General features: G+C 34.8%; 1 protein-coding gene across 2 annotated transcripts in view; it reads right to left on the bottom strand.

The window, feature by feature from the left end:
- LOC117100086 overlaps nucleotides 1–12620 on the bottom strand; it is a 15214-nt gene extending 2594 nt beyond the window's left edge. The window contains exons 1-4 of one of the 2 annotated variants that reach the window (XM_033239635.1): nucleotides 12568–12620; nucleotides 11947–12063; nucleotides 341–3250; nucleotides 132–209 (exon numbers count right to left, since the gene is read on the bottom strand). In XM_033239635.1, coding sequence (XP_033095526.1) covers nucleotides 174–209; nucleotides 341–3175 — 2871 coding nt within the window. In that variant the 5' untranslated portion in view covers nucleotides 3176–3250; nucleotides 11947–12063; nucleotides 12568–12620 and the 3' untranslated portion in view covers nucleotides 132–173. Of the gene's footprint in view, nucleotides 1–131; nucleotides 210–340; nucleotides 3506–11946; nucleotides 12064–12567 lie in introns of those variants that run through there. The other variant, XM_033239634.1, reaches the window with a different exon arrangement.
- Between the last annotated feature and the right edge of the window lie 1109 nt (nucleotides 12621–13729).

The raw sequence follows: 13729 nt of genomic DNA, 5'->3' as shown, positions 1-13729 counted from the left end.
TAAAAATATGTGTATATTTGCTGTATTTTGGTACTGTAATAACACAAAATATTTTAGATTTGAGATTTTATCGTCCAACATATGTAATAATAAATACTAAACTTATTATAATAAGCACTAAACCAAATTACTTTGTATTCGTTATGTAGTTATACTGCAAAATATCCTCAGACCTAGTTGTTTTTTTGTCGACTACAGGTGAAACTGAACTGCAAAATAAAGAAACATTAGTTTTAAGATGTAAAATAGTGAAAAATGTATAAATCATTCTTAATGGCAACATTTTATTATGGCGATATGTCACTAAATGTAGTTATAAGTTTTGTATACATTATCATACCTTTTGCTCAAGTGTAACCTTATGGTAATGGTCTGGTTTGTAGCCGTCCAATGTAGATATCTCGTTTGCAGGTGTTATGAGGTTCACCAAACGCAGTGTTCCATCAAGGAAACTACATCGCTCACATTCGGGTCCACAGATATACTGTTCACAAAAATGGTATGGGTTGAAATCTCTATAAATTATTTCTTCAGTAAAACTAATCAGTTTTTGTAAAACATGTATAGCCTGTGCTTTATCATCATTGTGTACCGCAACTTTGATCAAATGTCGCACGTACGTGCTTTCAGAAATTTCATTGGTGTTGAGAACAAATAGACATGAATTGCTAGTCCTAAATCTTGCTGCGTTGTAGTAGATCTTATCCCAAGTAAACACTTCACAACATTTAGCGATAAGACGCACAAGAATAAATTCTGGAATGATTTCACCAAAGTCAAAGTAAAAAATGTCTTGCGAGTGATCATTGCTGTTCCAGATATTTGACATGGCATTGATCATCGGTAGTCGACAGGAAAGGAAAAATTTTCCAACTTGGTCGACATGGTCAGTAATCTTAAGAGGGAAAAGTAGATGTGTCCCCACTAAGAAACGAATAACATAAGGATAAAGTATCCAGATTCCTTCTTCTCGGCAGATATGCTCTAGTAATTTACTATCAACAATTCCTGTGTCCTCTAATCTCTGCCAGTAGTCAGATACTGTCCGATTTCGCTTATGAGGTACAGGAACATTTACCAAATACTGCAAAATGTCTACAAGCATTTGAGGATCACAAATGACGTAATTTCGGAGTATCTCATCCCGTTCATTGTATATGAGATCACCCGATCGATCATGAAAAGTTAAGAATCTACGCAACTCATTTTTTGACATGATATTACAGGTTGATTTTACTTCATCTGAGAAATCTTCAAACTTAACAATAATACAATTTCGCTGGCGAAACTTGTTTAAAGTTTCATTAAATAAAAGGTATCTCAATGAAATTTTCTCCTGAAAAAACTTCAATTTTTGTATTTCATTATAGATAACTGCTCGTAATATGTTACGTTGTTCGTCTAATGGTGATGCGTTTTCAATCAAAAAGAAAAGACTTCCAGACGGATGAAATGCAAGCAACTTAGAAAACCTTTTGTAGAGATGTTTTCTTGCTAGGTTTAAAAAATTCAAAAAAGCATTTTTTTCACCAACACTGTCTCGTCTGGTTCCTACAAGAAAGACTACAGCATTTTCAACCTCTGCATGCATAGCAACTGATTGTAGCCAGAACTTTAGCCGTTTGATTTGTTTTTCAGGATTCATAACCGCTTCAACTGCGTTGAAAACAATGAGATACACACCCTGTTTAGACATAAAGAGGTGATGTGTGTTATAGTACATATCCTGCCCTGCAAAGTCCCATAAACTCAATCTTGCATCTAAATAAGATTCGTTACGAATACTTGCTTTCATCGATTGTCTGACATGAGTTATCGGTATGGATGTCGTTTTTTTCACTTTCATATATGCAAACCATTCGTATACAATAAAGGCAGTGATTGGGACGAGAAAATTCAATAAGCTAAATAAATACCGTGAAACCGAGAAGTACTGGTTATGATTTAAGATAAGAGTTCTCAAATTTGCAAATTCCCATCTGCAAAAAACCGCTATACATGCCCCAGCTAGAAAACCAATAGATTTCTTGATGACATATTTTTCAGGAAAATATTCATACGCGACAAATTTTCTTCCCAAAAGAACTCCAAATATTGAGAAACTTACAACTACAGCAATATACAGAGTAGTAAATAGGCCTAGACATAATGACCTTCGTATAAAGGCGGCAGGTGTGATAAAAATAATAATGGTTAGGGAAAAAATTATACAGCTCTTTCGACTCATTGATAATATCTTAGCATGAACATTTCTAAAAATCACAATTGTTATAAAGGCAATGATACAAATTATGAAATTATGATATACTTTGTTGTAGATGAGTTGTAGCTGTTCTGTAACATTATCGATGGTAAATGTTTTCTGTTTAGGATGAACCATTATGCAAAATGCTATGCAAACGCCAGTCCTACAACCTGCGCTAATAAGCACGCCAGTACTTAGGCCAACCAGTCCATACATAAGAGCCATCAGGACAGCCGACATACTATTCCAATCCAATCCAGTGTCTTGCATTTCGTTGTAAATGTCATTATTACTCATTGCACTGTCTATCAGTACCATCCCGAGAGTGTACCCGGAACCAAAGCGGTACGCAGTGTGAACATCGAATACACACATCAAGCACAGAATATAAATCCATACAACCAGTCCAAATCCGAAAGTAAACCCACCGGTTAGAAACGTAATTAAAAAGGGAATAATATATACTATCTGATGAAATATATCTTCAATTAGTTCTCGTAACGAGACATGTGAATTTACGTCAGGCATTCTACCAGACCTCATAGATTTTTTCATACTACGCTTGAGCATGTGTGATACTGCCCACCATGCCACTGAACTTTCATAATCTTCTAGAGGTGTGTTTGATACTTCACACCACTTACTATTAACATCATCAATTTTCGCCTTGAAAATGTTTGTTTCGATTCCTATTGTGCTGGGCTCGTCATGCCGAAATTCTTTTCCTTTTAAACGCCTGCATGTGGAAGTCTTTCCAGCAGTGTGGTCGCCTAGGATAAGTATTTTGGTTCTGTTAAAAGGAAGTGCTCCCCTTTCTTGAGCTATTTTATAAGCTTCATGCACCTCGGTATCATCTGCAATAACGTGCTTGTTAAAACTGCGTTCATACATGTAGTAACCTTGTAGATGACTCGCTGCTCTTTTATCCATTATTAATTAATATCCAGTATTAGTTAATCTTCACCCAATGTTGTTCTATTGAGCACCGTCTGGTCACTTTAGTCTCTGCCGAAAAGAAAATTATTATTTATAAAAAAATGTATTAAGTACAACGTGTCTTGGTAATCGACCTACCGGGACACATCCGTGATAATAGCAATATTCGTCGGAATAAGTATGGTATTGAATATTCTCTCATATATCTTCATAACTCCCCGATCCTTACAATAAGTATTGTATAAATGTTAAAACCTTGTCGTGTAGCGTCTGTTTATTAACAAGTCCATTACGTCGTGTAAAATCTTATTGTTTAAGGTCCGTCCAAAGGTTGCGTCCATCCGGCTGCAATTTCTATTTTTATGATAATTGGCAATAAAACCAAAGTTAAGCGATCTTATTCGCTCTCTTCGTCACATGCCTTCTCAAATTCAGTTCCTCATGAGAGCATGGCGTTTCCTAATTGCAGGTTGTTATATTCCCTGCTGTAGCTACAAGTGCGATAAGTATAGGCTACTTATTAGAATAATCCTTACAAGAGCACTGGAGACAGTCAAGAGGCCTGTAAAATTCAACTTCTTTCTGCATAATTATCATTACATATTTCATGACACAAGATACAAAAATATTTTATTGTCTAAAAACATTGTTTTCCATTGGTATCAAACATTCACACGAATTATTAATACTCAGTCATTTCACCTTGATTATAAAACATTTATTTGAACTTACCTCTTGATAAACCAATAATTTAATAGTTTTACTTTCTAAGCTTCAGCTACGGTTACGGCTGCTAAATTATTGGTTTATCAAGAGACAACTTCAACTAAATTAATAATAAGCAAACATAAAAATTATATATACAACAAATCATTTTTAGCATTAGGTTCTGCACTAAATTTACTTTTGACATGACGATTTTGAGTATGATGGAGTTTATGAACAAATACATTTTTTAACGGCAGCGTGTTTTGAAAGGTACACAACAGTAGTCGAAACATTAAATCTTCTAAAATTATTATAAAGTGGTGTACTTGTGTCCTTTAGCTAATGCATATTTATCTTTTAATCTACTTAAAGTAATTTTTGTTTTGTTAGGCTTATATAGTTTCAAATTAAAAAGTTGGTTCTAAGATTTGATTTGTCCGTTTGAGGTTGTGTTTGCATTTGCGTTCAACTTGTTCTCTTGACTGATTTTTAAAAATTACTGACTTCTTCCCGACGGTAACTATGCTCTCCCCCCACCTCCTCTCTCTCTCTCCCTTAAATACCACTCACCCGCGTCGCGAACGTCTAGTCAAAGACCTACAGTCTATTCTATACTTGGTGTCGCAAAGCAAATTATAATTGTGACACCCCTAGATGCCCGGAAATGGCAATCATTCAGACTTAAAATTTGAATATTTTATCTCCATATTGTTTTTTTTTAATTTTGACATTAAAAATATAGGGGGTCCTGGCCGGCTGGGCGCCCCATCCCCACTGGATTAATATGGCATATGTCCTACAGTCGATGTCATAGACAAATTATGCTGTAACGTATCAACAAAGCTCTTTTGGATCAGGGTGCTATAGATCGTGAACCATATGTGTAGGTGCACCAAAGGGGCCTGTAAGTGTCGGTGCACCGCGGACCGCTGCACTAGAGCACAAAGGCGTTACGCCACTGAGTAAAGTACTACATTCCGTAATAGGGAGTTGTCGATGCACAACGTTAACCTTAACTTTAACGGATGACGTCATAATATATTCCTCTTGCGTTGCGAAGTACGTTAATTTCAGGATTTTACGTGCTCGACGTACGTTATTTACGGGTTTGCGCATGCGTATTTCGATTTGTTTACAAAAGGGGCGGAGCTATCGCGCTGCATGTTGGGTACTAACGTTAAATTTAAGGTTAACGTCGTGCATCGAAAACTCCCTAATAATGACTAGAAAACCCTGTCATATCTCCTGGCCTATTTGACATCCTGATATATGAAATCGTTGGAAAAACTCTTGCCTCCCTCCCACCCACTGTTTGATCCGCTCTTGTCACTTTGTCAATCTTATTGTCTACCAGGGTAAAATTGACCATAAGCTAACTTTTTAACGCATGTTGTTAACACTCAAAGACCACCATGAGCATAATAATAGGCTTAACCTTTTATGGTTAAATCCAGTTTAATTTAAAAACTATTTTTTAAAAATATTTAGTCCTAAATGGAATAATAGAAGCAGCGAAACAATATAATTATTCTAAAATATCAATATTTATTCGGAGAAAATGTTAACACAATCCAAAGTGTATTGAATGTTTTTGTCTTACTACTGACACATTTTAACATCAAAAGAAGAATAGCATCAGTACGAAATCTGTATGTGACAGTGACCTTCTCTACAAATACTTCGCGAAAGGAAGTAAAGTGGTAATACGAGCATCCTAATGTTTAAACAGGATACAGTCAGTGCCGTTAAACAGCTATTGGGACAGTAGGGACTTTCCCTCTTAATTTTTCCACAATAATTGAAGAACACAAATTAAACATGGGATGAGTCCATATTAGATTTTAGGTGTAAAATGAGAGTCGATTTTTTTTAAATAGTTCAGTTTATACACATAAATTGGGTCCGCATTTTAAAATATGTGTGAATATCAGTTAGATTTTATGCGTTATTGCTGTGAAGCAGCCAATTCATATTCTTGACAGCAATTTGACCTCTGAAAGGTCATTTTTTGTCAAAAAACAAGGGCCTAAGACGACTGAAAAGCGTAGTTTCCTTCTTTCGTTCTGCTGGGTAAAATCAATTACTTTAGGCGACGTTTGTAGACTAACCAACACGTACCAACGTCCGCATGTCGCGCTAGCCTTATCCTACTCTAGGCCTAGACTAGCTAGGATGGTATAGGCCTAGCCTTGAAGGGACGAATGTCCCAATGAAAAACAACGTCGCTCCTTGATAGCTAACATTGTCTATTTAACATCACAATAATTCATTATTAGACCTATAGTTGTTTTTTGAATTGTACTTCACAAATCTCAGCCGATACCTCGCACAACTCGAGTAACGTCTCGTATCTACTGTCGTGTAATCATAGATCGCTGGCTCACACTTGGGATGTCTCGCACTTGTGATCAAATAACACGCTGGCTCGCACTTTGGCACACTCTTTGGCAGTCAACTCGCCCCTAGAAAACCCGCCCTTGGAAACTTGCCCCATAAAAAATGTACACTTCCAAGACCATGCAATCTTCAAAATAAAAATTGTAACCTTTGGTAATCAACTACATTTTCCACATACATAGACATTTTTGAAACTTTATTTAAAAAAAACCTAAACCATAATTCACCACTAGACACTTTTTGACAAAAATGAAAAATTACGACTTTGATACCCAAAGAGAAGTGTTCTAATATAGACAATGGGTCGTGTCTCATATTATTTGTTATATTTTTATTATTCATTATTTTCACTTGACTCGCATAAATAATTTTGTTCGAAGAACCTTTACATGCAGTTATACTTCGCAGCACTTCACTTGCAATTTGCAATTTCTAGTATAGGGTACATATTTTAAAAAGGGTTCACTTTATTTAGTTTTTACATTAGTCCCCATTAGATTGACGCATAAAATGGGTTTTTTTTATGGTCTACATATTCGGTGCATACGGATGAAAAAGGTTCATAAAATGTTTAAACATTGAGCTTAGTACCTGCTCATCCCTCTAATATATTAGATTTATTTAATATTGAACATCTTTTATAAGCTGAAAATATTTTCACTTCAGCCCAGAAAATGTGTCCTTTCCTGATGCTCATTCTCCCTCCTACTTTTTGCAACAAATTATCTGATATATTATATTTTAAGTTTAGAGACTTGAAAACCATTTAAGTCTGGGAGATTTCCAGATAGATATTTTTTTTTATTTTTTCTTTTTATTTATTTTTTTTATTTATTTATTTTTTTTTATAAACATAAATATAGGAGAATGCAATTTCCAGGCATCCAGCGTTGTAAAATACAACCTCAGCCCAAACCATATTAGATGAGGTGAAGGTTTATTTTTCTTAGGGTTGTCCATCTAGTCAGATCTCGATCGACTATTTTACATTATTATTTTTCAGGTTTTATCACAATTATGGTATTTTTTTAAATTTAAAAAGAAGAATAATTTTTAGGAGCTACATTCAGGGATGGAGATTCTTGGCCTGTCTGGTAGGCTTCCATTTCCTCATTCTCCTCCCTCCTCTCCATCGTGCTGCTGTTGCCAATAATGAATTAATAGTTTAAAACCAAGTTCCTAGGTAGGCAAAAATTGTAAGACTCACTATAATAGCTCAGATGACGCAGCTATTTGTAGTCACGCTCAGCATGCCATTTTAGATTAGACTATTTTGACCTTCACAGCAAGTGGTCGCAGTTTCGAATCCCGTCAGAGACATTATATTTCACCTTTTCTATATTTATTTTATGCCGATCTGACGTTATTTGAATCTGTTCATCCATGAAGCCTCTGTGGTCTAATGGTTATTACGCGATAGGTTGCAGGTTCGACTCACGTGAGAGGCATTTTATTACACAATTTCTTTATTTATTATTTATTTACAGAACAACATGCGTTGAAAGCTATGCTACACGATGCATTTATGTCCTTTATCTGAAAATTGTGTTTAACTTATTTGATGACCTATTATATATATTATATATATAAGTATATAAATATATATATACATATATATAAATCAAGATATATAATTTAACAGTGTTAACGGCTATCTTGATATATATATATATATATATATATATATATAACCCTTTTTACTATATAAGAACCAGTAAAATTTTGCCCAGGCAGATGTGTATAAGAGACAGATATATATATATATATATATATATGGATATGGGATAGCTGCTTGACAAAGTGTAAATATATCAAAGTCATTCAATAATCACTATTATTAGGGATTTATTGGCTTGTTTAGTTATTTATTTATTATTTTCTTGATTGACAGCCGTAAATACTGTAATAAACTAAAATCAGTACAAGAAAACGTTTAGTAATAGTTATGCACCCTAATAATAGCAAGTTAACGTATTTATATACTTGCTTAGTCACGAGTGATGAATGATATCAACAATGACCGTTCCGAAAAACAGGTTGCATCAAAATTATTCTTAAGGAGAATTTTTGTCTGGTCTAGGAGTTTAAAGATCTAGATGTGTATAAGAGACCACCTACTGTACTGTTAGTATTATAGAGGGTATTACATATTCACACCTACTGCACATAAGGTACAGATATATATTTTTGGGTTTTTCTAGTTTTTTAAAATCAAAATCTCACTGGACATTTTACCTCAGCCTCAATTTATTCTTAATGTGTTCTTATAAAGAAAGTGTATATACCAATTTTAGATGACCAAATAGAAATACACGAGGTCGAAGACGTTATCAAGAAATCGAAACCCGGCGCATCAGGTGGCCCGTCAGGAGTTCCAGCTGAACTTTTGCAACTCTTATCTTTTTATTAGCACGACCCACCACAATGGTGCTTCGCTCGCTTGATATTCCCTTTAAAGGCAGGATCTAGAATGGTGTGATAATTAAAATTGACGTGGTATTACGAATATGGATGCTATTTCTAAAATATATGACGCTATCCTTGACCAGCGATTGATGCGTTGGTTTAAACCAAATAGGGCTCAGCTGGCGCCCAGTCGGGTAGACGTTGTTTGGAAAACATTGAGACTTTACGCCTTTTTATGAAATATGCACGTCATAAAAAGTAAAACCGTTCTTTGACTTTTTCGAAAGAATATGACAATGCACCTAGAAAGAAATTAATAAGCTGTTAATAATCATCAGGCTGTGGTCTTACTATGCTAAGAGATTGCATCAATGTAACCAAACTAGCATTAGCGTCTTCGGTAATCCATTGTACACTAGGACTCCGCCATGGAGCTCCAACGTCATGCTTCTTATTTACAGCATTTTTAACCCTCTTATTCGTGGATTTGTAGACAAATTTGGTCATGGCCGGATGGTTTTCTTTCAACACTTCACTGTTTAATGTTAATGAACGATGCCGTAATATTACCTACATCACGAGAATAAATGTTTAGCCAAATTATATCATTTTATTACAGTTTTGTGCTGACTCAGGGATGACACAAATATTTTCTAAGAAAACAAAACTTATGGTTATTAACGGTGTTAATCATGACAGAGCTAATATTTATTGTAAAAATGATATTATAGTGATAGAGCATTGTAATAAGTATGTATATTTAGGTGTAACCTGTAATGCTGACGGTCGATTGGATTCGGCTATCAAGGCTCACTGTGATTTTAAGTGTAATAACTTTTTTAAATGTACAGTATTGCTTTTGTGCGAAAAAATAGTGATTACCCTGTTAAGAGAAAAGTCCTTGATGCAGCATTGATGACTAGTCATTTAGTTGTGCACCGTGGATGTCAAATTCCTTGCAGCAGCCGCCAATACGGGTGGTATATATGTCTGCGCTAAAGGCGCTCTTAGGAGTGAGAGCTCCATGGCAAACGATATTTGTCTCAAGAACTTGGATACCTTTCGATTGCCGGGTAGTAAGTCAAGCCCAATTTAATTTTTCAATAAGGTCCTCGCTAATAGAATATGATTGATGACCCTTTTTAGTTAACGTGGTCGTTGTGTCATACAGCTCAGACTCCTTTTTTTTTTTTATCGATATGTAACTAATATTCTGATCATCGTGATGTGGACCTCTGGCCAAGGTAAGATTGTGTTAGGGAATCTACCTACATCTTATGCATGAATTCACTAACCGCAAAAAAACTCAAAATCAGTAGCTGCTATTGGCTTAAAGCGCGTGACGTCTTTCATAGAGAGGGTAAAAACTGTTCTGAATACAAAATTGTAAAGACAAAATGATCACTGGTTATTTAAGCAGCCAGAGGACACGGAACTAGGGGGTGCTGCGTTATGGAGAGTAATGTGTGACCGGAACTTGTCAGTTGGTTGTTACCATGCGCCAGTGAAGTTGGAGTACAGCAAGATGAAACTATTTATGTAATGCATGAATAAAGTTCGGGGTTTGTCGGGTAGTGAAACGATTATTGTACATTTTAAGTGCTCCCTCCATGCATAAGTGTAAATTACGGTGATCAATTAGCGAAGATATGGAGACAGTAATTTCGAAGTTCCCTCTTTCCAAGAGGCGATGCAAATGCTTTCTGAAAATGAGTACGCCGCGGTACTCATTTTCACAAAGGAATACACTCAGCTGGTTAGCTAACAACATGCAAATTTACATGAGCACCTTGAAAGAAAAGTGCAATCACGTTCTGTTGCCTAGCAAACGTCTGTACTGTAACGTGTGGGGGGGGGGGGCTAGCATTCTGATGTACTGTGCATAACGGGGGACGATGAAGTATAATATGACTAGGGCCTAGGCCCAAGTAGACAGTGCAATTATATGTGATAGAAAGTACACTTTTCAAAGAAATAAATTAAAATAAGAAAAAAAAAAATAACTAGGGCCTAAGAATAATTCAGTTGCAGACGTACCTTGTTTCAGTATTATATGCTAACTATGCGGCTCTTGTAGCCCTAGCCAGGCAAGGCATTCATGTGGAAAGCAGTGGATGTTTGTTTATCAATGAAAAAAGCACGCCGGGAAAGTTTGCCTTACCAGGAAAAGTTGACGTAACCTAGCTTATGACGTGTGCATGCTAACTAGCGTGCGTGTGACGTCACCAAAAAATAAAAACTTTCTATAACCAACATATAATATTAACAAGGTTTGTGGGCCTAAATTCCCTTAATACGAAGTAAGGGTAGCACCATCTCCTTGCCATACAAATTACAGCTCCTATTGACGTTTCAGTCGAGAAATACGGGCAGCTGAATTTTTTCTCGAAAATCAGACTACGAAACCATATCGAAATTCACGTTCCACCTCTGACTCTGATTTGTGCTTCGCACACGCCGCTGAGGGTGGCGTTCCGGGAACCCTGCGTCCAGCATAAGACTTACATGTCAGTAAAACCTAATTCATGAGCTAAACTGGCTTGACCGGTTAACCCGTAGTTTAGCGACCTGAGGAAGCACGAAGTATACCAAAAAACACTATAATTTTAACCTTTATCCTATGCAAAAGTATAAGATGTTGTCTAATTAAAAAATAAAAAAGATCACTATTTTGCATTGATTGTAAGAATATATAGATGATTATAAAGCTTAAAACATCTAGTTTAATAATCCGATCGCCCCAGATTGCCAAATGAAACCATTCAAATTATATACTCGATTTTGTGAGATAAAGGGGTCTTGTTTTGACTCATTTAAAGTGCTTTATAAATTAATATTACGAGACAATTTAGAGTTAATTTTGTCAGCAGCTGACATTACCGAATGGTGGGGTTTACACACAACTGTACTTCAGTGCAGTAAAAACCACAGATAGTAAACTAAAGATAACCAAAATACAGTCACCTAACTCGTTCATTTGTCATTTAAAAAAAGGCATAAATTATTTACTGTATTTCAACTACTACCGCATTCCCAGGTGTCAAATATCAAGATAAGTTATATATGGGGTCGCTACATTACCATTTTCACTATTAACTGGAAGAAGGTACAACAGGTTGTTTGTTTAATTATTTTATACAATAAACACAAAAATACATTACATTTTAAAAAAGGCATAAATTATTACGTTACCGACCGGGTGTCTAAACGTCTGCTTCAAATATGGAAAAGATCTAAAATTAAGCACGAATTACCTTTTCATTTTCAACACTAGCTTCATCTACTGTATTTCAACTACTACCGCATTCCAAGGTGTCAAATATCAAGATAAGTTATATATGGAGTCGCTACATTACCATTTTCACTATTAACTGGAAGAAGGTACAACAGGTTTTTTGTTTAATTATTTTATACAATAAACACAAAAATACATTACAAAAGTTAATGTATGTATATATATATATATATATATATATATATAAAACATAAATATATAAATATATATAAATCCATCTATTATTATTATTTTTATTATTATTAAATACATATAATTGTTAACAGGCATGGAACTATTCAAGTAACTAAATAAATAGAGATATTGATATTTATAAGACATTTTCGAGTATCTAAATGTATACAGAACAGTTAGCAGTATAATATTGAAACAATTCAGTGGAAATTAACAATGTTCTAGTACAAACAATTATGCAAAATATTTATTTGTTATAGACCTACTTTTGTTATAGTACTATTGAAAGAGAAATTATTTTTTAATAATGCTAAATTAATTGTCATTTGAGCACAACCAGAACGGCCGAAAAAAAAAAAACACTAGCAGTGAAGTACATTTAAAAAAAAAAAATTACATTACTAACATTACACGAAATTTGTTTCTTTTTTTTCACATGTACAGCTAGCAAAAATCCGACACCTAGTTGACCATTAGTTGACTGCACGTTAAACTGAACTGTAAAATGAAAAAAAAAAGAAAAGAAATTACTTTTGTGGATTAGCGATACAAACATTATGATGACATAAAATATTTAGGTAAAAATATATTGTTATTTGACATGGTAACATTATTATTGAGAAGAGCAAACTTACAATGAAGTGTAAATTCAGTATTAGAAGAATGTCATGAAGTGCAACAGATTTGAATGACTCAGACGTATAATCAAGTGTACGTTCACCCTTTAAAAAAGTCAGAGCGCAACAGATGGAAGACTATGTGTTCACTTAATGTTTTGGATGTATACAATGCCGTGAGTCAGGATTTTCAAACAGTGTGAGACTGAGGGTGTACTCATTTAGGACTAACTTTAATACGTGTTTGTTGTTGACTGTTGTGTACCCTGTTTAAACTATATTTATTATTGCCAGCAGTGACACCCCTTTGAAACTCCTTAGAAAATTATTTTTCTTGTTTTTAAAATTTAAAATAAATGTGCATAATAGCCTGATTGATCGAGCTCTAGCTGGATGGATGGCCACCCTAAACAATTATAAATCTTTACCCCAGTCCACCACGGTTTGGGATGAACTTAAAAATAATTACGGTATGGCAACTCTGCATGTCTGGAAATGGCACTCTCGGAATTAAAATAGTTTTTAAGGCCCTTAATTTAAAAAATAATGTATAAGATAATTAGTAGCAAAGGGTAGGGAGGGAGGATGAGCATCAAGAAAGTCACATCCTCAGTCCATAGCTGGGGCAGATGTAAAAAACGTTTTCAAAGGGCTTTCATTTTACAGAAGATGTTTAAAGCTATATAAATCAAATAGGCCTATGTGAGAAAAAGAATCAAGTATTAGAACCAATTTTTAAACTTTTACACATAAAATTTAACTAATGTCACTCATCTTTTAAATGGCACCGAATTGTGCATATAAACTGAATATTATGGATTCATCTTTAAAATGTGGACCCAATTCATGTTATAAACTGAATAATATGAACCATTTTAAGGATCTGGACCCTAGTTACACTTAAATTCTAACTAATGTGAAAAAGGATTGGGACCCTTACACCTAAAATCT

The sequence above is a fragment of the Anneissia japonica genome, unplaced genomic scaffold, assembly GCF_011630105.1.
Source record: "Anneissia japonica isolate Jap-2015-1 unplaced genomic scaffold, ASM1163010v1 scaffold439_len473750_cov173, whole genome shotgun sequence".
In the NCBI taxonomy this organism is placed as follows: Eukaryota; Metazoa; Echinodermata; class Crinoidea; order Comatulida; family Comatulidae; genus Anneissia; species Anneissia japonica.
The sequence above is the reverse complement of the archived record's forward strand: the minus strand, read 5'-3'. Positions and strand labels throughout refer to the sequence as shown.